General features: G+C 33.6%; 2 protein-coding genes, 1 non-coding gene and 2 pseudogenes across 4 annotated transcripts; 2 read left to right on the forward strand and 3 right to left on the reverse strand.

The window, feature by feature from the left end:
• Window positions 1–839: 839 nt before the first annotated feature.
• On the reverse strand, window positions 840–3,297 carry LOC142548547 (ABC transporter G family member 20-like; annotated as a pseudogene).
• A 3,366-nt stretch (window positions 3,298–6,663) lies between these two features.
• LOC142547976 (putative membrane-associated kinase regulator 4) lies at window positions 6,664–7,972 on the forward strand. The gene has a single exon (XM_075656349.1). It carries the CDS (start codon window positions 6,895–6,897, stop codon window positions 7,882–7,884), a length of 990 nt encoding a protein of 329 aa, XP_075512464.1. The 5' UTR covers window positions 6,664–6,894; the 3' UTR covers window positions 7,885–7,972.
• A 2,722-nt stretch (window positions 7,973–10,694) lies between these two features.
• Window positions 10,695–13,879, reverse strand: LOC142548548 (ankyrin repeat-containing protein ITN1-like; annotated as a pseudogene).
• Window positions 13,880–15,327: 1,448 nt separating this feature from the next.
• TRNAR-UCG (transfer RNA arginine (anticodon UCG)) lies at window positions 15,328–15,401 on the forward strand. Its single transcript has one exon. It is a non-coding gene; the product is annotated as a tRNA-Arg (tRNA).
• A 776-nt stretch (window positions 15,402–16,177) lies between these two features.
• Window positions 16,178–20,823, reverse strand: LOC142548549 (uncharacterized). Of its 2 annotated transcripts, none has more exons than XM_075656929.1 (6): window positions 20,673–20,823; window positions 20,486–20,539; window positions 19,559–19,647; window positions 17,484–19,440; window positions 17,006–17,192; window positions 16,178–16,876 (listed from the first exon to the last, which is right to left on the reverse strand). In XM_075656929.1, exons 4-6 carry the CDS (start codon window positions 19,026–19,028, stop codon window positions 16,302–16,304), a joined length of 2,307 nt encoding a protein of 768 aa, XP_075513044.1. In that variant the 5' UTR covers window positions 19,029–19,440; window positions 19,559–19,647; window positions 20,486–20,539; window positions 20,673–20,823; the 3' UTR covers window positions 16,178–16,301. The 2 variants fall into 2 exon arrangements, with proteins under 2 accessions (XP_075513044.1, XP_075513043.1); XM_075656928.1 differs by having other exon boundaries at window positions 20,260–20,539.
• Window positions 20,824–27,606: the final 6,783 nt, after the last annotated feature.

The following is a 27,606-nucleotide window of genomic DNA, read 5'->3' on the forward strand; positions in this document are numbered from 1 at the left end:
TTTTGTCGAGGATGAGATATTTATAAGAAATAAAAAATCAAAGTAATGAAAAAAAATATGAGTGATTATTTGATTTAAAAATAGTAGAAACTTAGTAGAAATAAATAGAGTAAGTATCTTGTGAGACAGTCTCACGAATATTTATATGTGAGACGGGTCAACCATATCGATATTCAGAATAAAAAGCAATACTCTTAGCATAAAAAATAATATTTTTTCGTGAATGACACAAATAAGAGATCCGTCTCACAAAATACGACCCGTGAGACCGTCTCACACAAGTTTTTGTCAAATATAAATTACATTTAATTGTCTGAATTGATTATATCACTTCATTTAATTTTGATTATTGTTTTGAGTTTTGTATTATTTTTATATATTTAATTTAACTAATTTATATCATGTTAAATAAAATATAATTTTTATATAATATTATGTATTCCAACTCATAAAAAGACTGTCATCGTGAATTTTTTGTATATTGATTGTACGTAAATTGTTCTTATTATTATGTATCTTAGTTAGATCTTTAATATAAATTTTTTTTAACATGACTTGAAAAATATTTATTATGGTTTAAAATTTAGATAAAACAAAATAATATATGCTTTTTTAATATAATTTTTAATTTTTTATTAGTAAAATCTTCGTTTGATCAAGATAAATAGGTCAATTTAATAACAAGACTATTGTTATTTTTAATTGATCGTTGTCTCAAATTACATAATCTTTTTTATATAATATTTTTTATAATAATATTTAAATTTTAAATATATCTAATTTTAAATAATTATACGAAAAATAATACTAATTTTAATCATTAATTTCATAAAATAATCTTTTCAAATACTAGTATAGTTATAAATTTGATTACAAACAATTAGATTAACGAGAGTTGAATTTTCTAAAGATACAATGAGAAATCCTCTGCTGCTCGATCTCCGTGAATGAATTATTTCACCTCCTCTTGTTTTTACTTCCAAGTAGCAAAGCAAAGTAAAACAAGATCCTGAAGAAAAATCCAAGAGCCACGATAATACACAAGCAACTCCACTTATTCAAATCGGTAACCCCACTCTGTTTCAATATATCTTTGCCTGTAATCAAGCATGTTGATCCTGTGATATTCATTCCCAACGTTTTGCTCATGGTTTTCAGCATCATAAGTTTCGTTTTATCAGGAACAACCTTCAATGGTGAGCCGTCGAACACCTGTATCCCCCGCACAAAACATTTGGTTGCATCATCGAATTCATTCTGCAGCACCCCCTGATAAGGATATTTAACAAGAGAAGCATAATGGAACCAAATCCAGTACGGTGGGATTCGGTCACGAGAGATGAAGAAGCCGCTGAAGAGAAGAAAATAGGCCAAAATGGCTACCACGATTGTGTAAGCTATCATGACGTTGAAGATTATGCCAGAAAGAAAGGTGACAAACGAACTTCCGGCCCAAAATGAGGCGAACATGAACAGTGAAGAAGAATAGGAAGCCGGAGGTTCCACCGTCGAGTCCAACAGCCCAGTAGGTCGTGGCAGAGAAGGTAAGTGACAGGATCAGTAAAGAAGGAATGGATATTATAGCATGAGAGAGGACGAAGGAGGAACGACGATAAGCATTATAAGCTGTTTCTCTCATGAAAATGTATCTTTGGAGGAGGAACATTGGTACGGCTTCTGCGCAGGTGTAGAATGTTGTTGACATGGCAAAGGCGAAGAAGGCTATCCTTTCTTGAATCCCTCTAGGTGAATTGTCGAGCTTCCGGAACATAGTGGCGAGTATCATTCCTGTAACAAGAACTGCCCCAAAACGTACCGCGAATAGCTCTGGTGCTCGTTTGGAGTTTGTGATTGATCTCTTGGCTATGATTAAAATTTCAGTCCAGAAGGAATTAGCAAACATTGAGAATGAGGATGACTGGTTGGAGTCCATATTTGTGGCTCCAGAAATAAGTTTTCCCATTGAAATACTTGCACTTATCGCATCTTTGAGGGACAATTTAGGGCCGTTTGAGGGGATAGTTTGAGGATCTCTTATCTTTTGCCACGACTTATTGAAATCCACCAGATTCTTGGTTCCTCCAGGTGTCCCCTCGAGCTCTCGAATGTAATCTAGTGCAAATTCTGTTTTGTCTTCGTTTGCAGGAATTGGGTTCCCAAATTCTGCAAAGAATCTAGGAATACTCCCCGGTGAGCCGCTAAACACGGTTTGGCCTCGAGACAGAACGATCAAACGGTCTAAAAGGCTCAAAATCCTATAACTCGGTTGATGAATGGACATGATCACAATGCTTCCACTTTGTGCTATTCTTTGCAAGACTTTTACCACCATGTAGGCACTGGTTGAATCGAGTCCTGATGTGGGCTCATCAAGAAACAGCAAAATAGGGTCATGAACTATGTCAGTACCAATGGAAACACGACGTCTCTCGCCTCCAGAAACTCCCCTGTGGCCTTCATCTCCGATTATAGTCTTGGCAGCACTGCGTAGGCCTAGCTGATCGATCAGGACTTGAACTCGGGCTCTTTTGCGAGACCTAGGCATGGTTTCTGGCATCCTGAATTCTGCCGAAAACATGAGGGTTTCTTCTACTGTCAACATTGGAAACAATAGGTCATCTTGCATGACGTAAGCTGATATTACTTTGAGAAGTTTCGACTCCAAAACTTCACCATTCAAAGATATGGTCCCTTTGAGACTCTCTCGAGATATGCGGTTGGCTAACGCATCAATCATTGTTGATTTCCCCGACCCGCTGGCGCCAAGAACAGCCAAGATTTCACCTTCCCGAGCTTCCCCAGAGATGTCATTCAGCAAAACTCTCATCCTAGATTCGTTTCCAGCCACGGTCCCTGATGATGGCTCACAAATATTTGAACCAGTACTCCGGCTGCTAAAACATGCAGGACGGATTTTTCGACTATTTTTTACGCTGTATGTAAGGTTGTGGAATGAAAGAGTAAAGGGAACTAATGTATGCTGGAAAGCTTGACCATGGACCTCAAGAACTCGACGATATTCATCATTTGTGGAGTCTCCCACCCATTGCAGAAGCTCGCGTAACGTGTGCGAGCCACTGCGTTTAGGCTTTCGACTGAATTCTTGGAGCTCCATGGCATGTCTGGGGCCTAAAAATGGAATGTCACTTTCCATGGAATAATTGTCACATTCAGCTCGAAACATGATTCTTCTGGAGAAAGAGGATCGATCAGATCAAGGAGGATCTTGTCATTTTGGTGTCTCAAGAATTTGGAGCAAACTATGAATGTGTGTCTATGTATGCAAGTTGTGACTCATTTTGAAGAGTTATTTCGTTTGGTTTTTCAAAGTTGAGAGGATATAAATATATATAATATGGCCTAGTGTACTTAGGTGAGGAGTTACACCAACTTTCGCGGGTTAGTTGTCTATGCGTATAAATAAATAAATATTGGCTAAAACATGCATAGACAACTAACCGCGTGAGTTTTATATATATATATATATATATATATATATATATATATATATATATAGTCTCAGAGGGATGAACAACCCGACGTCACTAATCTATTTGTCAATTCTTGAGCCATAGTACTTCAGCTTCGTCATGATAATCGGATCCCATTCTTCACTAAAAGATATGTTAAACAAGAAATTCATTAATATGCCTCTAATTTTTAAAATAATATTTGTTTCATCAATTTCCCGTTAAAAAATAACTATTACTATTATATATTGTTAAAAGAAAAACTACAATTTTAGTCTTATATATTTGCTTTAGAGCAGGTCTCTTGTGAGACGGTCTCACGAGTCTTTATCTGTGAGACGGATCAACCCTACCGATATTCACAATAAAAATTAATACTCTTAGCGTAAAAAGTAATATTTTTTCATGGATGACCCAAATAAGAGACCCGTCTCACAAAATACGACCCGTGAGACCGTCTCACATAAATTTTTATATTTGCTTTATTGTAATTTAATCATCAATTTTATCAAATTTCAATTTTATCCATCCATCTTTCATTTTTTATAGTAATTTTAGTCATTTTTTATCTGCAATGCTTCATCGCCATATCAGCACCACATGCGTCACATTAGAAAAAATGACTACAAATGTAATTAAAAAAAATAAAATTGAAATTTAATAATGTAGACTGACCAAAATCGCAAAATAAATAATACATGATTAAAATTAATGCAAATTTCCCCATTATATTATTAGATAAAGGTCCTTCAAATGAAAGTTTGTTTTGGTATACTCGTGATGTACCACTTTTTAGACATACGAAGACCGTTGATTGATTTCTCTCTAAAACATATTTTACATAAAAAAATAATCTCAAATTTTATTCGGAAATTTTATTTTTTTCTTTTCTTCCTTAATGATAGTTTTAAACCAATATTATAAAATGTGTCTAACATAACCATACATTCGTATCTGTGATAAATGGATGTGTGTTTTAATTTATTATTGGTTTGCTTTTAGTATGAAAGTGGTTAGTTGATGTAGCTCAACCAGCAACTACCCCTTTCGCCATCGTATCCAAAACAAGCAATAATAAATTCAGTGGGAGTTTTGGATAGCACCACAAATGAAAGAAATTGAAAAATATTCATGAATCTCTTCCTTACATTTGAATTACATCTCTTAAAATATTTTAAATCGAGCACCAATATTTTTGTTTGGTATTCCTAAATCTGGGGGTTGGAGATGTTCGAAGTTGAGTCATTACATCAGGAATCTCGTGTGAAACCAGTGGAGCTAAGCTCCGATTTCGAGTACTTATTAATATTTAAGAGGTACAAAACTTTATATTATCGGTGTCGAATTCGAAAATGTTTTTAAAAAGGAAAAAAAATTAGAAAGTGATACTCGCGGGAAATTTAGGATTCGATTCCAACAAGTGTCACTAGTCCAGACGCAAATTTCAAAATTGTCTCGAGCCTGAAATGACGAATAAAACCGTTAGAATGGGGCCAGGAGAGTGTCCTGACGTAGCTCTTTCGACGCTCAAGTCAGAGACTGAGTATATAAGTGGAGAGCAGCTAAGGGTGCTGCTGAAAAACAATATAGTGAATGAATAAATCGTATGCTCAAACCTATTATTTATAGGAGAATATTTGGGTCTTTGATGAGCTTGTCTTTCATTTGGGCTAGGGATGAGGGTAGTGGACCCATCCACAAGATATCAAAAAGCATTATCTATATTTGATGGCCATTATGCACCCTGAACTCTGATGTAGTATATGTGATTTTCCAGATATGATAGTTAATAAATTTTTTATTGCACAAGAGCCCATTTAATATTTATCATCAACTGAAAAACTAGCAATGCTAAATGCCTGTCTTGATTTTGGAAATGTAACACATAGTATAACTTTAGAAAAGCGTGTTTCTGGGTAAGAAGTACTTAGTTTTTACACAAATATATCGTACCAATGCGATTTTGCCACGTCGGAAGGAAAATAGCTCACACACGTGCACTTTTTGAAGTTTGTCAGATGACATGCGACCTATCTGGTGTAGGCCTCCTTTTACCTGTTTTGTTTGTGAAACAAAAATCATAATTGACTCCCCAAGTATTTTTGAAGATTTAATAAAATTATTAAGATTTAATTTTGTGATATCGAAATTTAATATAATATTTAATAATAGAGTTTTAATTTTGATATCAAGAAAAATAATAATTCATAATTATAATTGGGCTCCGTCCAACCAAATAATTGGGTAGTCTTGGACACGATCTAACAAATTTTTATTCATTAGATAAATCAACTCGATCTATATTTAAAATAAAAATAATATTTTTAATATTTTTATGAGCTGGAAATCCGACTCACACAAAGGAGTAGGTCTCTTATAGACGGTCTCAAGAATCTTTATCCGTGAGAAGGATCAATCCTATCGATATTCACAATAAAAAGTGATACTTCTTAGCATAAAAAATAATATTTTTTTATAGATGAGCCAAATAAAAATTTTGTCTCACAAAATACGACTTTTGCGATCGTACTGAGACAAATTTTTGTTCAAACAAAGATACGAAGATGCCCATGTCCTGACCTAGTCAACGTGTGATTCAATGAGTCGTCAATTCTTTCCATTGAATGATATTTATTTTTATATAGTTATTATGATAGATCCGAAATAAAAGGCTTTGAAGAATGGGCCGCTGATTTCGATTTTAATTTTATGTTATTTTCGAATTTAATTTATTGAATGTAGAAGTAGATCCATACCTAACTAAACGACGTCCTCCGAATGAAAATAAATTTTTATTTTCGAAAAAAAAATATTGTTGTTGAAGATTAATGTTTAAAAATTTTAATATGAAAAGAAAATAAACATTTTGAAAAAATATATGACAAATTTTTTTCTTATTCAGAAACGGATAAGGGATTTTACTAGTATTTGGTGTCATTACAATCATTTGAAAAGAAACAAAATCTCAATAATTTTATATAAATCTAAAATTTGAAAATCCCATTAATGTTGATGTAATAATTAAAGAGATTTTACGTTATATGCAAAAAAAAACTTCAAATTTTGAATAAATATAATTTTCCTCGAAGAAAAACGATAAATCTAGCCACATTTAAGGAATTTGCCAATTTCGACAACATTAAATGTGTTTCCTTATTCTTTGGTACCTATTTTTGCATATATCCATTCCAAAAGTTGGTTTATTTGTAAAATTAAAAGTGTTTTTTTTTTAATTAAAAAAAGGTATTATTTCTACAGACAGTTTCAAAGCTTTTCTTCTGACTCGTATTGTGTCCATCATCTCCCTTTTAAGAGGATGCTCCGCCCATTCTCCTCCATAATTCTTCGCTAAGCTTGTTATCATTCATCAGTATAGCATAAAGTATTAGAATCCAGCCATTGATTTTACTTTTCATGAAAATAAATGGCCAAGAATCTTGCAACAGATGAAGATTTCATCGACATGGAACTCAATTCTATGCTGCATTGCTCCGCAAACTCATCTCCACACAGCAGAGAATTCGAGTTTCAAATGTCTTCATCCTGCTGTGAGAATGAAACCTCCATTTTTCCAGCTGATGAGCTCTTCTACAAGGGCAAGCTCCTCCCTCTCCACCTCCCTCCGCGGCTGCAGATGGTCCAAAACCTCCTTCACACTGCATCCGCAGCCGGTGAAGATTTCGAAGAAGAAGACTTTTACTACACGATGCCATTCCTGTCTGCTTGCTCCACGGCACCTTGTACAAACTCAAATACCCCTCTAGATTCTTGCAACATTTCTCCATCGGAATCTTGCAGGGTAAGCTGTGAACTGAACCCTGATGATTACTTCTTTGAATGGTCTGCTGAACTAAGCAGTTTCGTTAATGGTAATCACTCGAGAAAAAAGTCATGGTCCAAGAAATTTAAGCTGATTAAACGTTATTCCATTCTTGGGCAGAAGCTCAAAGCTTCAAGAACTTATTTGAAATCTTTGTTCACTAAATCTGCTTGCTCCGACGATCACTCTTCTGCTAAAGAAGCAGATAATCTGTCAAAAATCGACGAGACCTTCAAAATCTCCAAGAAAAAGTCGATTGGAGTACAGAATGCAAGAGCCTCATATCCAACAATAGCTAATATAATCAATAACTTCGATAAGGAAGCGACTAATGAGGATCAGGTGCATAGGAAATCATTCTCCGGGGCAATTAAACTGCGTAATTCTCCGGCCAAGTGTTTGTCTTTATCTTCTTCCAACTCTTCCTCCACTGGTTCGTCTTCATCATCTTTAAATTCGAATGGGTTTCATGAGTTACAATTGTTTCGAAGGAGTAGTAGTGTCACCGAAGTTGAGTGTTCAATTGAGGCAGCTATCGAACATTGCAAGAGCTCTCAGAAAGCCAAGAATTCAAGAAGGATTTGCACCATTTAATGTTTTTCTTCCATGATTTTTCTGAATAATTAATTCAGAATCTATGTAAATAAAATGGTTGTTTTCAATCTTTTCTTGATTATCGCAATGCCAGATAATTAAGTTTCTTTTTTGGGCGTTATTAAGATTATTAATCATTGCTCAAAATCAAAGATATAAAATCCTGATGGAAAAAAAATATCTAAGTAAGTTGCATTTAGATTTGACGTGAAGACAAAATTGAGCTGAAATCACAAACTTAGTTGTAAAATTAAAGCAGAAAACCAAACTCCAACTTGTTAGATGCGTACATATGCATGCACGTGATGCGTACAAGTATTCCATTGATTCAAATGAGTGAAAATGACCTAAACAACCCATTCCCACTCGACCAACAATATTCTATCCCAAGGGCGATATCGACAATTCAAACTTTTTTTTTATTAATTTAACATCGTTGACTTTATTCTAACAACTTATCACAGTTTAATATTAATTTTGAACGGGCCAAGTTAAAATTTTCACCTCAAATGCCGAAGCACAAACCTGAACCCGCTTTTAGGCATAACCAGAAAAAAAATGAGGCAAAAGCGTAAGAAAAAGAAAAGAAAAGTATTCAGCACTTTCGAGATATGAAAAAACGTCAGAAAATATTTAAAAATTAGAACTTTCACACACTCCTATGATTACAACACCAAGTGGGGTTCAACTTTCTGTTTTCCGTGCACGGATGCTGTCTAAATTTTGCTGCAAACTCAAGCTAAGGGCACCCATATTCGTATATTAACAGGTGATTATTAACATTCGTTAATATTGGCTGTTGTCAGCCAAAAAATTCATCATAATAACGGCATTATTTCGTAAATAGCGACGGTTTACGAAAAAATCGTCGCAAATTGAAAAACGTCGCTACTTGCGACGGTTTCTCAAAACCCGTCGTTACTCCGTCGCTATGTGCAACATTTTTTTTTACATAATTTCATAATGTCAAACTAGAATATAATGTCAAACTAACCGTTTAAATAAAAGAGTCCAACATTTTTTTCATTTTTTAATAATATTTTAATGAATATTGAAATTAATTTATTTTTAAAATAATAATACTATTTATTTTTAATAATATTTGTTATAAAATTTTAACAAAATTAGAAAGATATTGAATTAATTAAAATTAAAAAAAATGAGTAAGTGGACAGTGAGATCCATAAATAATTAATGTTGATATTAAATGAATTAAGTGTGTTAATAATGAGAAAATGTTAATGTAATGAATATGTGGCTCGTGAACCCCATAATTTTTGAGGAGATAGAAAGTTAATAACATAAATTAATGTGGACGGATGCGGATGCCCTAACAAAGCAAATATTTTGAATAAAGGGATTGCAGAATCCCCCTTGGCTATAAGTTTATTTATCGTCAATGCGTGGGTCGAGGTTTTTTCGCTATCACATGGATCGAACTCGAATAAATCTCGCGCTCGAAGAGGTTTATGCTGCGAGGTATCTTCTCATATTATGTAATTTGAAATATTTATGGACCTTTTAAAAAAATATATATAAATTAGATTCCAAAAGCATTAAATCGACTCTATTACTTTATGTATTGGGTCCGACTTGAATGTAGTAGTACACCTTCTTGGTTTGAAAAGACCACGTACATTATCATAGTATTAATTTATGTTGCTGTAATAATTTCAATATCCTCAATTATTTTCCGGATATGATTCCGGGTTTCGGGTATGCATTAAATCCTGTCTGGAATACTGAACCTGACTGTGTGATATATAATAATGACTGCCAAAAATGTCTGAATGATTGAAACTTAATAAGAAATCGGCTTCTGTAGTTTATTATTAACAGATATTTTATAAAGGGAAAAAATTTAAAATGTGTTTGAATAAGATATTTTTCAAAAAAAATAAAAAATCTTTTATGAAGCTGTTGTAAAAAAACATTTAACAAAAACTTGTGTGAGACGAGCTCACAGATCGTATTTTGTGAGACAGATCTCTTTCATTCATGAAAAATTATTACTTTTTATGCTAAGAGTATTACTTTTTATTGTGAATATCGGTAAGGTTGACCCTTATCACAGATAAAGATTCGTAACACCGTCTCACAAAAGACCTATTCAAAGCATTTTTATACAAACATTTTGTAAATATTTGTCCTAATTTTTTATCTTTAATGCAAAAAATATGGAATTTATTATTTTACAACGTGCATAAGGTTTTTATTTTTATTTTTTAAAAAAACATTGTAACGGCTCAGCAGATACACTTGCGACGAAAACAAAGTGTTTATTATTATTCAAGAGTTTTTTTTTTAATTAAGATGATAGATGTATAGTTTTTATTGTACTTCCAAGAAGGAATGAATTATTAGAGCCTTAAAATGGAGGATAAGAAAGGTACAATGATTTAGCTAGCTAGTGTTGTTTTTGTACAGTTGGAGTGATCCATTTTGTTGGATTCGAACACGGTTCAATGCATTTGTAAGTGCCCGATTCATTCAAAAGTTAAGCATAAAGGAACATTGACCAAAACAGTTCCAATAATCCCATTGGTTATGTCATTGTCATTTAGTATTATTTTTCTAAATATATGTCCTCAACATAATTGCAAAGAAAAACTAAAATATTTTCTCAAGAAGACATTTTCTTTGAAAAATGCCCACATCAATTCTTGCATATCCAATATCCGTTCATATCCAATATTATCATTTATTTTCATCATTATCGGTAATCAGTAGGTTGGAAAAAAATGGGTTACCACTTTGAGTTTTTTTTTTTTTTTTTACAAGAAGGTGGAATAGTCAATATGCAAACAAAATAACATCATTCTTGAAGAGATGCACGTAGCTCGAATCAAGAACATTTCTGAATCTTTCACAAGTCACGGATTCAAGTAAGCCTATGCTACAAGAAAAGGACTAATTGCACAGTGTAATTACTCATAAAATTATGACACAGAACCGATTCGACAGTAGGAAAGGGTTCATAAGTCTCTACATTTACCGAAGATATTTAAGTTCATATTTTGATATATATTGTGGAGGGTCTCAATTCTTGATCCAAAATATCCAGCTACAAGAACCTCTTTCAGGTTATACATCTTTACAAAACCTACTTAGTTGATAAATGCATTGCTTTTGGCGCTTTCTTTTATATAGAAGCAAACCTGATGTAATCCAAATCTCGATCAAAGTTGTGAAGAACTGACCTCGGGGTTTCATTGACATTATTTTAAACCTTCCTCGGTGTCGATTTTATTATCCATTGCAACCATGGATAGCATCAAATAGCATATATCGGGTTGAATTCTGTATCGGTATCTGAGTGTCGCCATGAATTAGTTCCACTCCTCGAATACTTCTCCTTCTTTCTCACTCGCCTTATCCTTCTAGATTTCAACACATAATAAGTCATAGCACTGAGAACCCCTGCCATGGTAACGCCCCCTATGATGGTAACAAGAATTGCAGCCCATCTATTATGCCTACCCACAACTATATAAGATGAAGCAATGAAAGCCACTGTAGTGCAGACTGAGGCCAACCACATCAACTTATTGATCACCTCCACGACCCGTCTCTCAGATTTTATTTCACCTCTAACCACAGTAATTTGTACAACAACAACGGCCAATGACGTAAAAAGGGCAATAGCATTAGAAATAAAGAAGACTTTGAATGATGGGTTGCTTACTGTTACTGCCACACCATTATCGTTGTCTCCCCCTGGAACAGTGAAAATGGCAGCGAAGGCCACAGTGGCAAAGAGAACAGCCACCACGGTCACCGAATTTGTAGCATTGTTGATTCCTTCTCTATGGAGTTTCCTAAGTTCCTTTGCTATACCGTTCACATTTTTGTTTGTTTTACGGGCCTGTTCAAGCTGGGTATGGACATCTTTCTTGATTTCTGAGACAGTTTCACGAAGCTCATCACGTGGTTGATTTAGTTCATTGGCTCTGACTGCACCGTACCGAGTCAAGCACTCTTTTATTTCTACTGTTTCCTCTGATAGAGGGAGCCCTTGGGCTATGTCAAGAGCTGTTTTGTGGTCTCGTGTCAGGGCATTTACATTTGTGTCACGGAGCATTAAGAGCTCATTCACAATCTACAATTACAGTATTAACAATATTTTAAACTCGGACAGTTACCTTGGTTTGAGAAACAACCATAAACCGAAAGGGCCTGATATCAAATGAAAAAAGTGTGCATGTTCAATCTTGGAATGATAACTCACCTCAGCACGTTTTTTCCGAGTGGCTATATGCAAGTGCTGTGTTACCAAACTTATCTGGGAGCATCACAATGGCTGCATCCGCACGCAGAAGCAACCTCACGACTCCACAGTTAACGCCTTTAACAGCCATATGCAGGGCAGTCTGGCCTTTCTTGTCGGTTCTTCTAGCCAATTGAGGGTCCTTCTCAAGCAAAGCTTGAACGATATCTACATGTCCCTGTCGGGCAGCAAAGTGTAATGCATTTTTTCCATTAGATCTCGCTATTTCCAGCAAGCTAGAATCCTTTAAAAGCAATTCTTGGACCACTGCTAGATGCCCTTTTGTAGTAGCAGATATGAGGGGAGTTGCATTCGATTGACCAACTGTTTTGCTTAACTCTGGATCATGCTCTAGCAGAATCCGAACAATATCTGTAAAAATATAGAAGCAGCAATGCAATATTAGATGATTATCAAATATAGAACTTTTTACATTTGATCCTCTTGGTCATTCTCAATTTTACAAAAAAAAAATTAATAGTATAAAAGCTAATAGACATGCATTCAGTTATATTCAACTACCGTGATGGCCTTGATTCGCTGCAACATGCAATGGATCAAAACCCGACTTATTCTTGGCCCTGATTCCTTCTTTAGTAGAATAAGGCAGCAACTCTTTCACCACCTCAATGGAACCCTTTTCTGCAGCTTTGAAAAGCGCGGTTTCCCCCAATTCATTAACCTCGTTGACAACAGCAGCCCTTATCTCTGCTACCTCAGCATCAAACTCAGCTGCACTCAACGTTTTAAGCATCTGTTCATTGATCTCGCCTAATATATCCCTCACCGCCACAACGTCACCCCTCTGTGCTGCCAGATGAAGCTCCGTGTCATTGTGTCGACCCGTGACTTGTTTCACGTACTTCTTTTTCCCAGATTGGTCAATTCTTTTGCCCGAATTTGAAAGAACCAATGCTTTACCGGGATTGGAAACAACCAAAGATTTGCCCGAGTTTGAGACTGCCAATCCTTTGCTGGAGTTTGACGTCGTGAAATATTTGCTAGAGTTTGATACTACTATCGCCGGGGAACGTGGGGAAGGTGAAGGAGAAGGGGAAGGCGTTCGGGGTTCGAGACTAAAGCCCATTTCGAGATCCTTCTCACCTGTTATCAATCATCGTAATCTGATTAAAATCAAGACATCTGCGTAAAAATTCTGCTGCGAAGCATTCGGGATTAAGAAAAACATCAAATCACGTATAAGTGTCAACACAAGCTCAAATTGTAGGCCATTCCTAGTTCTTAAAAAATGGATCTTTTATTTATCACCGAAAAACTCCACATTACATAAAAACTCCCATCATTATACATCGATGATTGAGAATTAAAAAACAAAAATCTCGAAGACGAAAAATATAAGCTCCCCGGGGGGACACCAAATTGGCAGTTATCATTATTAAGAAAATCAATTTATTGGCAATCAAGCAACAACAAACAAAGACCAAAAAAAATTTGTTAAGCGTAAAAGATAATCAATTGCGTACCTTCTTCATTGAAGCCACCCATAATCACGAACGAAAACGCCTTCTCCTCTTCTCTTTATTCTTTGCTAAAGAATCATTTGTTTAGATCCATTGGAGAAGTCCGAGGAACGGGAGCAGCGGCAAACGGCGGAGCAGCAGAATTGATTAATGTGAGTGGGAGATGGGGGGGGGCCTGAAATCAGGTTGACGCTTCGGGGTTTCAATCATTTTCCATTTTCAACTATATTTAGCCAAAAAGAGGAGAGAGAGAGAGAGATTATCGTTACCAAGTCTACTTTCATCTAGAATATTTTAATGTGACAACAAATAATAATAACATTTTTAGTCAAATTTATACTTTTATATTTTAATATAATATCATATAATATAATATTAATGTTTTGTGTGTGGACCTTTGAGTCATAAAAAGTAAGCTAAAGCATGTTGACAAAACTTGTAATCAATTTTTTAAAAAATAATGATATATTAAAGTTGGGCAAAAAATTGTGTGAAATGATCTCATATGTCGTATTTTGTGAGACGAATATCTTATTTGGGTCATCCATGAAAAAATATTCCTTTTTATGCTAAGAATATTACTTTTTATTGTGAATATCGGTATGGTTGACCCGTCTCACAGATTAAGATTCGTAAGATCGTCTTACAAGAGAACTATTTTTAAATAAAAGTACTCAAATTTCATAAATTTAATTTAAGAGTAGAAAGTTGGCACACCACAAGCCATTGTGCCTAGTTGATATTCTAATATAATTATTTCAATTATCATTTTATACATTTAAAATTGATATCTTTAATGTCTCATAAAATCGATTTGAAAAAATAAAATAGAATTGTTGATTGACAATCGAGCAATATGTACAAGTATCAATCGTGCACACGTGTTGCATGTATATCATAATACATAGATATTATGTGTGATATTGCATAATATATTTTAAATTTTTTTGAAAAATGTTAAAGATTGGGTATTTTAGCAAGATAATAATATAACATATGTTTTTATCACAACCTCTCAGCTCTCGAAAAATGAAGGGGCACCCGACACCATGGGCTTTGAATTTTGTCGCATTTGCGGGCTGCTTCGAAAATTAATTAAGATTTAATTATGTTACGACAAATGAAAAAGTACAAATAAATCTTATTTTTTTTAAGAGATTAAATATAATAAAAATTAAAACATGAGGAAAATGTTTGTAATGATAAAAGTTATAATATTTATTTATTATTTTTTACAAATCTCGAAAAATATATGTAATATTTAAAGACAAAACTTTATATGAGACGATCTCACGGATCGTATTTTGTGAGACGTATATCTTATTTGAGTTATCTATGAAAAAATATTACTTTTTATGATAAGAGTTTGACTTTTTATTGTTAAAATGGATAGAATTGACATGTTTCACAAATAAAGATTCGTGAGAACGCACAAGAGACCTACTCATATTTAAATATAATTGAGTTTGCTTTGTTTTTTTTTTTTTTTTTAAGGTATTGAGTTTGCTTTGTTATTATGAAAGGAAGGTAGATTTAATTAATTAAGGAAATAAAAAGTAAAGTTTCATATTAAGTTCTGAAGATATATATTTTTATGTATGATAAAAGCGTCAATTAACACGCAGCGAATTTATTTTTTCCCGACGTATCCGACTATGAATCAATTATTAAACTATCATGTAATGATTCATGAAAGACCGCATAGCGCAGTGGATTAGCGCGTCTGACTTCGGATCAGAAGGTCGTGGGTTCGACTCCCACTGTGGTCGTTTTTTGTGTCACTATTGTCATTAATCCGATGCGTGTGGTGCCATGATATTAATAGAATTTTCTTTTACTTGTTTGTTTTATTATAAAATTAAATACTTTTCAATAATTTAATTTGTATATATTGATATTTTTATTTTGTTATTTAATAAAGTTATGTTTCTAGGTTTCGTTATTAATTTTGTAATTTATTTATGTAAAATATATGTGTTAAAATACTTATTCCATACAAAGTATTAAGTTTAATTGTTTAAATAAATTTTATATAACCACCTTGAAGTAGCTAAATGAATATTATGTAATCCGATTATCTTTCTAATATTTGACGTTAGTATTTGATGTTTAAATAATATGCATTGTGCCAAGAGTTTGATTTTCATGCATTCGAAAAAAATTAGAACTTTGAAAAGTGATCGACGTAACATAAAATAATTGACAAAAACTTGTATCAGATGGTCTCACGGGTCGTATTTTATGAAACAAATATCTTATTTGGGTCATTCATTAAAAAATATTATTTTTATGTTAAAAGTATTATTTTTTATTGTGAATATCGGTAGGGTTGATCCGTCTCATGGATAAAGATTCGTGAGACAATACCTACTCAAAATAATTTATTCTCTCAAAAAAAAAAATATTAAATTTGAACGACAGTTTACATTGATTAAAATAAGATACGTATGGATTCCATTGAAAAATACCGCTCCTGAACGGAATAGACATGCCAATATTTTGGTTTTAGAATATATAATGTAAAAGACTAGATCAACGAAACAAGTAGCTTATAATCAACTTTATATATATAAACTTAAAATTTTCGGTTCCGTCCCTTTAAACCAAGCCTTTCATCCGCCAATTGTACAAACTAAACTACACAAGTAAGTTTTAGAAAGTTACATTAGTTACATGAAAACTTCTAATATCAGGTCATCTACGAGTAGTGCTTCAATTTCATTGCCTATCATGTCAATTTCTTCTTTCGAATCGAACCATTTAGTCTCCGGATGGAGTACTGTCTCTGATATCCGCTCGATCGCAAAGTCTTGCACGATCAACTTCTCAAAAGCTTCTCTCAACTCTTCTTTCTGCAAATCTGGATGCAATTTCAATCTTTTCTCCACGACCCACGGGCATGTATCGACGTGCTGCTGAAAATACACCAAGAATGCAGAGTTCACTCTGTCAAAAAGTAACTTCCTTTCACACTTTAACACAGTTGTGTTATAGTTGTATTTCTTCTCCAGGTCATTAAATAACTTGGGATTTAGAGGGCACTCCGGGGTGTACCACGCTGTTTTAAATATATGGAGACCAGATTCTTCAATACCAGAGTCCATCAGCACGTCAAAAATGTAGGAAGATTCCCAGGTGTCGGACGTGTCTTGCCCTTCAGAACACATTGGAGATTCTTGTGCAACCTCCTCCTCGGTGTATTTCCCGGACTCCATCTTAAGAAGTCGCAGCTGCATTCGAAGTTCTGCAACAAACAAAGCAAAAGAAAAATGAACATCCAACAAAATCATTCTCGCTTTATGTTTGTCTCGTACAACTTGGAAACACACTGGATTACAGTTTCTGATACAGTATAGTACAACTAATTTCATACCACGAAGTTCAGCACCGACTTTCTCAAAACTGTCAGTGTTTGATGCCCTATCTTCTGTGAAAGGAATCTCAAGGACTGACATTGGACTGAAATGATCAGCCTCCTTTGAGCTTTCTGAAGAGTCCAGCTCAATTCCCTGCCGCTCCAAGGTAGGAGAATCTTGATCAGATGGTACCTTGTGTGTTTTCTGGAAAATCATGAACAATTAAATGAATTGAATAAACTCAGTAAAAAGTAAAATTTATGTTGCCCCATGAGAACTTCTATCGCCTACGTACGAGGTGAAAGACAAGCAACAGAGATTAGATTTTTTAATTTTGAAAAAAAAAATAAAAGAAATAAGAATTTCAAGAGGACAAAACCTTTAAAATATTCGGGAGGAATAGAGTGACAGAGACATAGAATGAGATGCTCGTACAATTTTCCAATCATGCAGTAAGTACAATGAATATTGTTTGAAAAAGTGAAGAATCAAAACCTGGAAAAGGGTATCTTCTTGGTCACAGGCAGCAGAATCTTTATCCACGGCGGAGGATTCTAGCTCTGGAAGCAACTTAGAATGTTTCCGAGGTAAAATTGAGCTTCCATTTTCCGCAGTCTTTATTACATCAGATTCCGGAATTGCACGGATTTCATCTTCCAAAACAGTCTGAAACATGGGTTGTTTTTCGGGTAAGTTCACAATCTTCGTGTCCCTTTGGATCTCCAAATTGGCTTCTAACGAAGAATCTAGATCATTAATAGGTCTGTTCAGACAGGGAAGAGGCTTCTTGGGCCTAGATTGTGAATCTTTGGACGAAGTACCTTCTTTCAAACGTAGATTTGCTTTCACAACCGTATTACCACCATTACTAACAGGGTCACTGTGTCCCAGATTTTTGGCTGTAGACAAAACATCGCGACATTTGCTTCTTCTCTGGCTTCTTTCACCAACATATGGTGGAAGAGATCTCGATCTAGATGAAGTTTTCTTTATTTCATCCTCCCGACCATCCCTAGAGCTGATGCCTAGAGGACCATTCCACTTAGCAGATCCATTATTGCTACCAAGTTCTTTGCTTGTACTGTTGAGACTCGTCTTAACATACGAAAATTTAGGCTTCATTTCTTTATCAGGCTTGGCAAGCATTTCACCCAACGACCTCTTCTTAGCAACAATTTCTGCATCTTGATACTTGTGAGCCATCTTCCACCCGTCAGATAGTTTCCTTTTCGTCTCTATATTGAAATGGGACTCAACAAAATTATAAGATGGGTATCCACACTTGCTATCAAAAGAATTTCTAGACGACAGCTTAAACATCTCTGAATCACTATCAGATTCACTTTCAAAAGAATCATACGAACTCTCATCTCCTGCATATCCTCTGAACCCAGAAGACATCAAATCCATCGGCCCATCACAAGCATCTTTCATTCGTCTTGTAATTTCCCTGGCTTTTTCTCTAGCTTCATTTGACATGAGCTTTGTGAATCCCATATTATAAGAAGAATCTTTCCTACCAAATGTTAATGTCTTGGTACAGTTAAAACTTGAATATCCGGTCATTTTCCTGAGATGTGGGGGACAATCATGCAAGTGATCAGGTGGCGAAAGAGGTGCACCCCCATTCTGAACCTTCCCAAGATTGGGCTTCAGAACAACAATCCTCGTGGGAAGAATCCTTTTCGCATTGTTGTCTGGTCGAACCTTTGAAGACTTGCAAGAAATATGAGCTACATGGCGATTGTGTGGGTCGAGAAGAAGACCGTCTTTGCGGTTGGGATGAGAACAGTTGTCATGTTTAGTTGAAATATCTCTGGCTGCTTTCCATGCTTTGAAATTGCTGTCATAATTTGCATAATCCGATGGCTTCCTGGAATGGTCAACTTGCAGATCATGCAAATTCTTCACAACTAAAGAATCTGGATTCTCGAGAAATTTCAACAACATGGTCTTACTTGAATCTAGCGAACCTAAGGTGCCATTCATCTCTTCCAAATGCTGAAATTTTTCGTCAGCAAAAAGATGTTTTGCATCCATAAACTTCTGCTGGCATGAGTACCTTTTCAGGTTTCATAAGCATTGAGCTCGCACTCCATCTCGACGAACGACGCTGATTAACTACATGTGATGCTTCCAGATCCTCGTAAACATCCTTAAATTCTAGCTGCTCCATCGGACTTTTGCTGTTTGATCGCCCATCATAGAGTAGGGTATTCCTTTGGGCTTTAGTTAAATGATTTTTTGGCTGATGGTTTTCTGAAAACCATTTATGTTGTCTATGAACATGACTGGGGGATGGCATCCCTTCAAGGCCCATCAATTTGGCAATAATACTTGGCGAGCGTCTCTTTGGTTCAACTTCTTTTGCTAGTTCACATGCCAGTAACTTCTTCATCGGTGTTCCAGTGGCTCTTCCTGAAGTGCTTTGGCCAAATTCCAACACAAATGGCTGGGGAAAAGTTTAATTAGCAAGTTTTAGAACCATGGCAGCATCTAAGCAAAATAGCAAATGATTTTCCTAATTTCTTACTGTTAAATCATACAGATTAAAGAAAAGATAAACTCACCATATCATTCTTGGTGCTTCCATCGATATAAACACGAGAATCCATGGACAATCTTGAGCAGTCCTTCTGCTTCAGCATCTGCCCATTTCCTGTAAAGAATACAAATTACTCAACCATCAAAGCCACAAAGGGTTACCAAAAAGTAACAAAAAAGCATAATAAACATTAAAAGTCACAGTGAAATTCGTCAGGGGAAGAGCTTTGTATGTTCAGATATCGATTCCTGATAGAATGATTTTTTATTTTTTTTGCTTCATTTGATAGATTTAGTAAAGTTTCCCTGGAGGAAAGACATGGCACAACAATTATAACTTATCTTAAGTAGAGAATTCCATGGAGGAACAAAAAATGCTAATAAAACCAGAGTGATTATCCCACTTCATAACTCTTGCAAACAAAATATATTTTAGACACGGCATGAATAAAACCAATATTCATCTCAACCTCATTCACTAAATTCACGCATCATCAGGACCCTGAGGGCTGAGAGTGAAAATTTCGGGGTTTTTTTTTTATTTAAGCTTCTCTTCGTGCGCAACAGGACAAAGAATGGATAAACTGTTCAACTTCGTCCTCCTAATATTTACATGAAAGCTAAAACTTTAGATAAAGACCCAAAAACAAAACTTATAAAATCACATAGTCGGCAGCTGATGGATCGGAAAATTTAAACGAAAAACAGCTAACGAACGAGACGATACCATCTAAGCCAGAAACACTTTTGGACTTCCTGTGTCGAGCTCTCTCCATATTCCTTTCGAAATTTCCAACCACACCCGACAGCGAGAGACAAGCAAAAATTTAAAACAATTTTATAATGAAAAAAAAAAAACTTTTCTATTCGAATAACGAAGCCGAAAATTCCGAGAAGCAGGACAGCAAATTCAAAAATCAGATCCGAATTCTCGGGAAAAAGCTCGACATCACCTCGAAATCCTCCGCCATTACAAACCTGGCTTCTCCTCAGCTCAATTCAAACACCTGCAAGAAAAAAAAAAGTCCCATTTAGCAGATCTTTCAATACTCAGAAAAAGAGGTTACACAAATACGTAAAAAAAACAAAACAAAACAAAACAAAACAAAAACAAACTCCGAGCCTACAACACAAACATACCGTTGGAGGAATTGGATAAGAGAGAGGAGGAGTAAGGATGCTAGCTGACATTAATGGGGAACAGCGAGAAGTTTGGTCAAGTAAGCCTCATTTTCAAACGAGAGTTTGAAATACGATGGGGGAGACCACCTTTTTATGTATCACTGCATAAGCATTCCTTCCTATATATACATACATATACATACAATCACAAACAATATTTTAGAGTATTGGATTACTTAATTTCATCATATTGTATAATTAAATGCATAATATATGTATAATTTACTTTATTATTTTTGCTTCTTTCGATTTCAAATGAATTTTACTCCTTTTGATATATTGGTCTATTTTGTGTTAATTTCTAGATTTCTCTCTTTTCTCAGATTCAGTGTTTAACGTCAAAGATTACATTTTAAAGTTATTAATATATTACGCAGTATTAGGACACAATCTTTGTTATTGGTTTGAACAGAAGATTTGGACGCACAATTTGGAACAATATTAATAATTAGCATGGTTTCATTTTATTAAAGTGGTTGATGGTTTATCACAAATGGAATTATGAGACATGTTTCACGGATTTATATATCCGTGAGACGGGTTGATCTAATCTATATTTATAATGAAAATTAATGTTTTTAACATAAAAATTATATTTTTTTTCATGAATTTGTTCTCGGAGATCTGTCTCATAAAATTGACGCATGAGACGATAGTTTTTGTGATGGAAGCAATAATTGCAAAATTAAAAATAATATAATGATATACATAAGTAATGTTTTCTATGTATTATCTATATTATTTTATGAAATTAGGCATTTGATGTTCAGAATAAATCAAATATTATTTCTCAAATTAGTAAATTTCTCACGGGACATTCTTATTTGTATCTATAATATCTATACTATATCATTAATCTATATTATATTATTATATTATTAAATCTGAGACTCTTAGAATAACTACTTTAGATGACATCGAAATATTTAATTTCATAATTATCACTTCATATTTTACATAGAAAAAAATCTAAACAAAACATCCATTTTAAATCCAATAACTCTTATAAATTGAAAATAATTTTGTGTTAATTGTTTAATATTATTTGATCAAATTAAAAAATAATAATAACGCATACAACGCATATATATATTTTACTAGCATAAAGAAAAACAGCAAAAAAAAAAACTCCAAATATAAAGTTAGACCGAGAAAACATATTAAAAATACTGTATTTTTGCATATTTAGTTTTTTTTTATAATTTTTTAATCTATGTTGTTAAATTTAAATTTCAATCTAAATATATTTGTTTTTTTAACAAATTAGTGTTTTTTCCAACATAAAATTGATATAAAATCTCGGCTAAATAAAAGATTAAATTGTCGAAAAATGATATATACATGACTAAGATTAAAATTTGACAACACAGTAACAAAAAACGTAAAATTAAAAGTTGACAACATAATTAAAAAAAAAGTAAGACGCTAACATACACAACGAAAAGTTTAATCTTCCCAACAAATATTTCAACATTTGATAACACATGCACGTAATTGATATTAAATTTTGATGGCACACTGTTGATTCTTGTCACGTGATTGCACAAAATGAAAATCATATAAATTTTTTTATAAATAATAAATTTATGTAATTAAAACACTAAATTAAATTTGTACCGAAATATTTTACTTAATATTACTTCACATCTACTAATAGAAAATTTAAATGCACGAGGACACTTGCACGTAACGTCGTTGGTCATGTGAGAGTGTGTGATCGTGGGGGACCTTCTGCCACGTGGAGGGATTTGATTGTGCCATGAGACGAACGGTTGGAAAATACAGCGACGCTGATTAAATGTTGGAAGAATCGGGGAGGTTAGGATTAGGGTTAGGATTTGGGGGGTATTTATGGCAAAACAAACCCCACGACATATAATTGGTCGTGGGCCTAATTTTCGTGGAGTTAACATCCAAATTACATATAAAATCAATAACACAGTTGATTTGATTATTTTATTTTGTTTTTTTCGAATTGTACAAATCGGATATCTTCATTTTTCAAAAACAAATTTTTTGGGATTTTTATCATCTAAGGTGTACCTTAAAGTAATATAAAAGTATTTATGTAATACAAAAAATATATAATATTTTTAGCATAGAATTTTCATGTATAAATACATTAATATAAATACATGCATAATTTGTGTAAAGATGGTATGTCGTGTCTAATTATTATAATTGAGTTTAGAACCAATTTACCTTCTCTCATATCTAGGTGAGGATCCCGAGACAATAGCACTTTAATTAAGAGGTCGATGACTCTATTCATATTAGTATTTCGACGCACGTAATACGTATTTGTATAATTTTTTTATAATTCATTTGGTTTATATTTAAACGAAGATAGTGAGATACTATAATGTCATTTTGACATATAAATTAAAAAATAACTAGAAAATTGAGAGAAAAAAAGATCTAAATAGGAATAGAACTAGTTATTTAATGCTTAGAAAATAAAGATCTTATCTATCGAGCTAAAGAAAATTATATCAAAATTTCAGAACTTTATTAATATACATATATAATTATTAAAACAGATAATAATATCAAAAGTTAGTTGTTTTAAATATCTAAAATATAATAATATAGTGTAGATATACATGTACACATTGATTCAACTTACCTTCGAAATTATGTATTTTTCTTATTGATAGAAATTTATGAAATATTATTGTTGCATAATTCTTGCAATGGCAAAGCTCTTGTAAGACGGTCTCACAAATCTTTATCTGTGAGACGGGTCAATCTTACTGATATTCACAATAAAAATTAATATTCTTAGCATAAAAAGTAATACTTTTTCATGGATGACTCCAAATAAGATATGTGTCTCACAAAATACGACACGTGAGACCGTCTCACACAAGTTTTTGTCTTTTTGGAATGCTCTTTTCCTTAACATTGAATTTACTTTTAGATTTTAGTTAGTTCATGACAATGCTTTATGTGTTAAATTATATTTCAAAATATCAACAAAACAACATTAACATATACTTTTGTTAGTAATCCAACGGAACACCTTTTTGTATCACATAAAATGAATACTAAATATGTTTATTTTTTATATGGGGAGAGTGATGACTCCTAGTTAGAGATCTTGAACAAAGTGTGGCTTCAGTTTCAAACTTGCCCTCTCTCTTATTAATTTTGAAAATCGACCCACCACAACAATGTGGAGTCGATGTCGTGAAGTTGATGGATTCACCAAATATCGTGAATAAGAGGCCAATTTGCCTATTTAAATATACAAAAAAAAAAAACCCACAGCAACAAACCCGTTTATAGCCCCCGAAATCATATATCTACATGATAAATATGTTTCATCTACTATTTCGTGCATCACAAGAAATTATGGACATTTAAATATATGGTTTTTATATTTTAACATTTTCTTGTGCTAATTTTTTTTTAAAAAAAATTTTAGTCAAGATTCTCACTTTTAGAACAATGTTTGCTCTAAAATTTATGAGAATGTGAGCGTGTCAGGTCTAACGCATCAGATTGAATGAAGCGGTGAAAAGTGAACTTTTAAAAATTCACAATTCGTTGAAAACAAGTTTGACCGCAGGTTATTGTTGGAAGTTTGAATCGAATTTAGAGTTTGAATAAAAATTTGTCTCGGGAACGTGGGAGTGTCTTTTGGCTCTCCGCATTTTTGAGTTAGTTGTGGCTCATTATTCTGGAAGTGTCTTTTGACTTTCCACATTATTGAGTTAATTGGAGACTTTTGGCTCTTTCATATCCTCGGGTTAACGAGAAGATTAATCGAGTTAATTAATCTTGTATGACTCTTGGTGTGCATTTTGGGGCTTATAAATAGTGTGTTCATTTCCTCTTTTCAAACACGTGTAAATGATTTCTACAAACACTCAATATCTCTTTCAAGTACGCTAGATAAATAGTGTGTTCATTTCCTCTTTTCAAACACGTGTAAATGATTTCTACAAACACTCAATATCTCTTTCAAGTACGCTCTTACATTTCATATTATTAGCTTTCCATTTGGTCTTCGTTAAATTTCGGTGATAAAAAGAATGTACGTTTTCAATTCGCCGTAGTGGTACCTCATGCTAAGTCACTGTTGGTTGTTCCGTTGTATAATGTGAAACAGACGTTCAAGACGATCCTCGAAGCACATATATGAGAGGACGAGTTTGTTTTAAGGACACTGTACTCCACACAAACCTCGATTTGGCTTACTTTAAGATTTCCTCTATTGTATTTTCTTCAATATTTAGTTCACTGATTTTTACAAAAATTTACTGTAATTTATCATTCGATATGTTGTGGAACCACTTGTCGATAAGCCAAACCAATTCAGATGATTTTGAATCATTAATGGGGTTGCGTTTAAATTTGTCGACCAATTAATCTTATTTTCCTTAAACCAAATTAATTGGACTGCATTTAATTTTAGCCCAAGCAAATAGATATTACTTCGAGTCACACTCAAGTGTTATGTTATTATATTAGCAGCTGGTTATAATATTTTATTTGATGGTATCATCGAATTACTTTGTAATTGATTATATGTACTGGGTTAAACAATGATGTAACTGATATTTGAAACAAAATATGTATGAGTAGATCTCTAGTGAGTTAGTCTCACGAATCTTTAAATGTGAGACAAGTTAATCCTACCGATATTTACAATAAAAAGTAATACTCTTAGCATAAAAAGTAATATTTTTGGATGACCCAAATAATAGATTTTTCTCATAAAATACGACCCGTTAGATTGTCTCACACGAATTTTTACCTATATTTATTTTGATAGGACGAGTCACCAAGTTATAAAAGTAGTGTGACGGCAGATTGTTTTATTATTTGTACGCTTAATTTACCCCGTGTCTCTCTGTAGTGAAACAACTTGAGGAGATGATTTTCTTTTATTTTTCTAAGCAGAATTCAACATATAATGGACAAAAAATACTTAATCGGCGCCGGAGACTTGCTTCTAGCCATAGACTAAAAGTTATCTGGCCGGTTTCGTACCGCACGACGTGATCGGGAAAAAAAAATCGTAAACAATTTCTCAAATGATTTGATTTTTTATAGACGAGTTAGATTGATAATTTTTCAAGAAAAAAAAAAGTCATCTCATCGCGTTGGCTCGTTTTAACGGCTCTAAGACGCTATATATTATATTGATAGCTATTCAACATCTATAATAATTCTATACAAAAGAATGCATTATCCCCCATTACTCGAATAAGTACATAATAAACCCATTGTTATTACCTCAAACATTTTTGCAATGTGTGACAAAAAAAAAATAAAAACTCGAGACTCGAGAGTTCATTCATCGGCAAGACAAGACAAGACAAGATGAGACACGACAAGACAGGTTTGCATTTATGCGGAAATTGATAAAATAATTGTATCGACAAGTCAAAGTTTTAAAGCACATATATAAAATTACACCTTATATTAAAATGTTTGCACACATAATATGAATATATATACACATTAATTTATACATTATCGGTATGGACATAAACTATAAAAAACGAAGTCAACATACAAAAAAAGCTGTAGTCTTTCGTTCCCAAAGAAATTTTAGTCACGACAACTTAATTGAAGTAACCGTTTAAAAATGGTAAAAATAATAATAATTGAATTTAGACTTTGGCCTCACTCAAAAGCCGACAACAATCAATGGAATCGATCCACAAATTTGGCCGTCTGGCGTGTAAATCGAATGCACTATCTAGCTATTGTCTTACCCTCCACACAAACCGACAAGCCAAGAAAAGATACCAAGCCTTGAATTCCGGAATGTGTTCCAACGATTTACATCAACGATTTGTAAACTAATAAGACCCCCATTTCTTTTAACAAAAACCCCAAATCTTTTTTTTTGAAGTAACTTGTAAAACCAATTTTAAAACACGTAGCTCATGTGTGATTAATTCGTGTATGATGTTCTTATATGTAGACAAATTATATGTATTGTTAAAAGTATTTTACGCGTACAATACCTCATTCATCAGATCACATAGAACATGAAATAAAATTAATTTGAGAAGAAAATTTTGGAGTGTTCGGCACAATAACCAATTGGGATTTTGCGCCCAAACATAACACAAGTGCATCATGATATGGGCATTGCAACCATAACATATCTGCAAGTGTTGGGTTCCTGCACGAATACTTGGAATGGATGAACTTAAATTTCTTCATATGTGGGGTTTTAAACTGGTGTGGCCGCAAAATCACACAATAATCAGGCACCCAAATTGAATCTAGACGAGAAAATTTAGGTTGAGTTCTTGCAACTTTGATATCGTTTTAGTTTATATGTGAAATCAAATATGGAACTGCTGTGTTTGGAGATGAACACCGTATATACAATCGGGGTAATACCCCATTGTAGCATCTCATCACCAAAATCTACCATCAGTATCATTGTTGAATCAAACGAAAAAGTTATCACTCAATACATGTTTATTTAATCCACTCATGTTAGATTGATGTATCATAAAGCCACAATAACCAAACAACTACTTCGAATATCCAAAACAAAATATACCATGAGAAATAGCAAGTATTCTGATAATGGAAAAGTACAGATTCATCGGGGGCTTATTCCCCTACGAGTTTAAAACAAGAAAAATGATAAATCACCAAACCAGGGTGACTGATTTACCCAAAATCTAAGAACAAGAAACATTTTTCAATGACATGCTATGGTGCAAATCAGTTAAACCATCCACAACTTCAAAAAATACTCTAAGATGTTGGCAGATAATGTGGTTAAATAAACTGCTCACGCATCAATAGTTAGATAACTCAATCTATACAACGATAGTCAGCAAATGTCTTTTCTTTGCTACATAACTACATAAGTGATTTACACCAGATGAAATGGTTACTGCCATATCAGGTT

Source organism: Primulina tabacum, chromosome 6 (genome assembly GCF_025594145.1).
Source record: "Primulina tabacum isolate GXHZ01 chromosome 6, ASM2559414v2, whole genome shotgun sequence".
Lineage (NCBI taxonomy): Eukaryota > Viridiplantae > Streptophyta > Magnoliopsida > Lamiales > Gesneriaceae > Primulina > Primulina tabacum.

Excerpts from the sequence above, each read along its gene's own strand:
- LOC142548549 (XM_075656929.1), bottom strand. The coding sequence starts at position 19,028 with ATGGATGCAAAACATCTTTTTGCTGACGAAAAATTTCAGCATTTGGAA. Across the intron at positions 17,193-17,483 it reads AAGAAGATACCCTTTTCCAG|AAAACACACAAGGTACCATC; the intron begins GTTTTGATTCTT and ends ATGATTTTCCAG. Across the intron at positions 16,877-17,005 it reads AGTCGGTGCTGAACTTCGTG|AACTTCGAATGCAGCTGCGA; the intron begins GTATGAAATTAG and ends TGTTTGTTGCAG.
- LOC142547976 (XM_075656349.1), top strand. The coding sequence starts at position 6,895 with ATGGCCAAGAATCTTGCAACAGATGAAGATTTCATCGACATGGAACTC.